This window comes from Eimeria tenella, genomic scaffold (genome assembly GCF_000499545.2).
Source record: "Eimeria tenella Houghton genomic scaffold, Eth_scaff3963, whole genome shotgun sequence".
Taxonomy (NCBI): Eukaryota; Apicomplexa; class Conoidasida; order Eucoccidiorida; family Eimeriidae; genus Eimeria; species Eimeria tenella.
The window spans coordinates 1-1400 of record NW_013544876.1 but is presented as its reverse complement, the minus strand read 5'-3'; the positions used below and the strand labels follow the sequence as shown (position 1 = coordinate 1400).

The following is a 1400-nucleotide window of genomic DNA, read 5'->3' as shown; positions in this document are numbered from 1 at the left end:
AGGGTTTAGGGTTTAGGGTTTAGGGTTTAGGGTTCAGGGTTTAGGGTTTAGGGTTTGGGGGTTGGGGTTTGGGGGCGGGGTGGGGGGAGACGCGGCGCTCTTGCGGGGTTCTTTCTCGGGCTGGGCTTCTCTAGAGCTTAGGGTTTAGGGTTTAGGGTTTAGGGTTTCGGCTTTAGGGTTTAGGGTTTAGGGTTTAGGGTTTGCGCGCAGTTGCTGAGGCGGCTAAAGACCCTCTTATTGGTTTTATTCATTTTCGATTCGAAGTGGAAGACGGCCAGGCGGTGGTTTACCTTTATGAGCTGCAAATAAGTGTAGGGTTTAGGGTTTAGGGTTTAGGGTTTAGGGTTTAGGGTTTAGGGTTTAGGGTTGTTGCCGAAGTAAGGTGCAAATAAAAGCAGGGCTCAGGTTTAGGGTTTTGGGCTTAGGGTTTGGAGTTGAGGGTGGTTTGTCTCGATGATCAACCGGTAGAACTAGGGTTTAGGGTTTAGGGTTTAGGGTTTAGGGTTTGCGTGTAGGAGGAGTACCAGGGTTTATCGATTGGCCGTCGTTTGCTGCTGCTGTTTGAAGTTTTTATTTGCAAATTTAATTCTCGTTTGTCTCAATTTAAATTCCTCCCCAAAACAAATAAGGTCATCCAAACCCCAGCAGCAGCAGCAGCAGCAGCAGCAGCAGCAGCAGGAGGGGGGGCCACAGCAGCAGCAGCAGGAGGGGGGGCCACAGCAGCAGCAGCAGGGGGTGCCTCAGCTGCAGCAGCAGCGCCGGGCTGCGACGCAGCCACTGCACCCGCAGCAGCAGCTGCGGAAACACCAGCAGCAGCAGCAGCAGGAGCAGCCGCAGCGGCACCAGCAGCAGCAACTGCTGCAGCACCACCTGCAACAGCAGCACCAGCATCGGCACCAGCAGCAGCACAACCAACAGCAGCAGCTGAAGCAGCAGCCGCAGCAGCAGAACCAGCAGCAGCAGCAGCGGGACCAACAGCAGCAGCAGCAGCACAAGTAACAGCAGCAGCAGCAGCAGAACCAACAGCAGCAGCAGCAGCACAACCAGCAGCAGCAGCAGCAGCAGATGAATTGCTGCTGCCTTTGCGTTTTAAAAAGATAATGTGCACTGTGCTGCGCTGCAACAAAAGGGCTGTTGCATTTTACAAGAAAAGCTGCGGATACACCTCAGACGAGTCTTGTCCTTACTATTTGCTGCTGCAGCAGCAGCAGCAGCAGCAGCAGCAGCTCGCACCCGACACAGAAAGCGAGGAGGAAGAAGAGCCGGAATATGAAATCCTAAAGAAAGAAATTGCCGCCTGACCTTTGCTGCTGCTGCTGCAGCAGCAGCAGCTGCTGCTGCAGCCGCTGCAGCTGCAGCTCTTGCATCTGTTCTGGAGTTGCGGCTGCTGCTGCTTTCGT

General features: G+C 54.5%; 1 protein-coding gene across 1 annotated transcript; it reads left to right on the top strand.

Moving 5' to 3' along the window:
• Positions 1-210: 210 nt before the first annotated feature.
• On the top strand, positions 211-1301 carry ETH_00042030 (acetyltransferase domain-containing protein, putative; the record flags this gene model as incomplete). The annotated part of the gene is made up of 2 exons (XM_013379786.1): positions 211-311; positions 516-1301. Coding segments are annotated over 2 exons (887 nt in total), but the record flags the coding sequence as incomplete, so codon positions are not given.
• Positions 1302-1400: the final 99 nt, after the last annotated feature.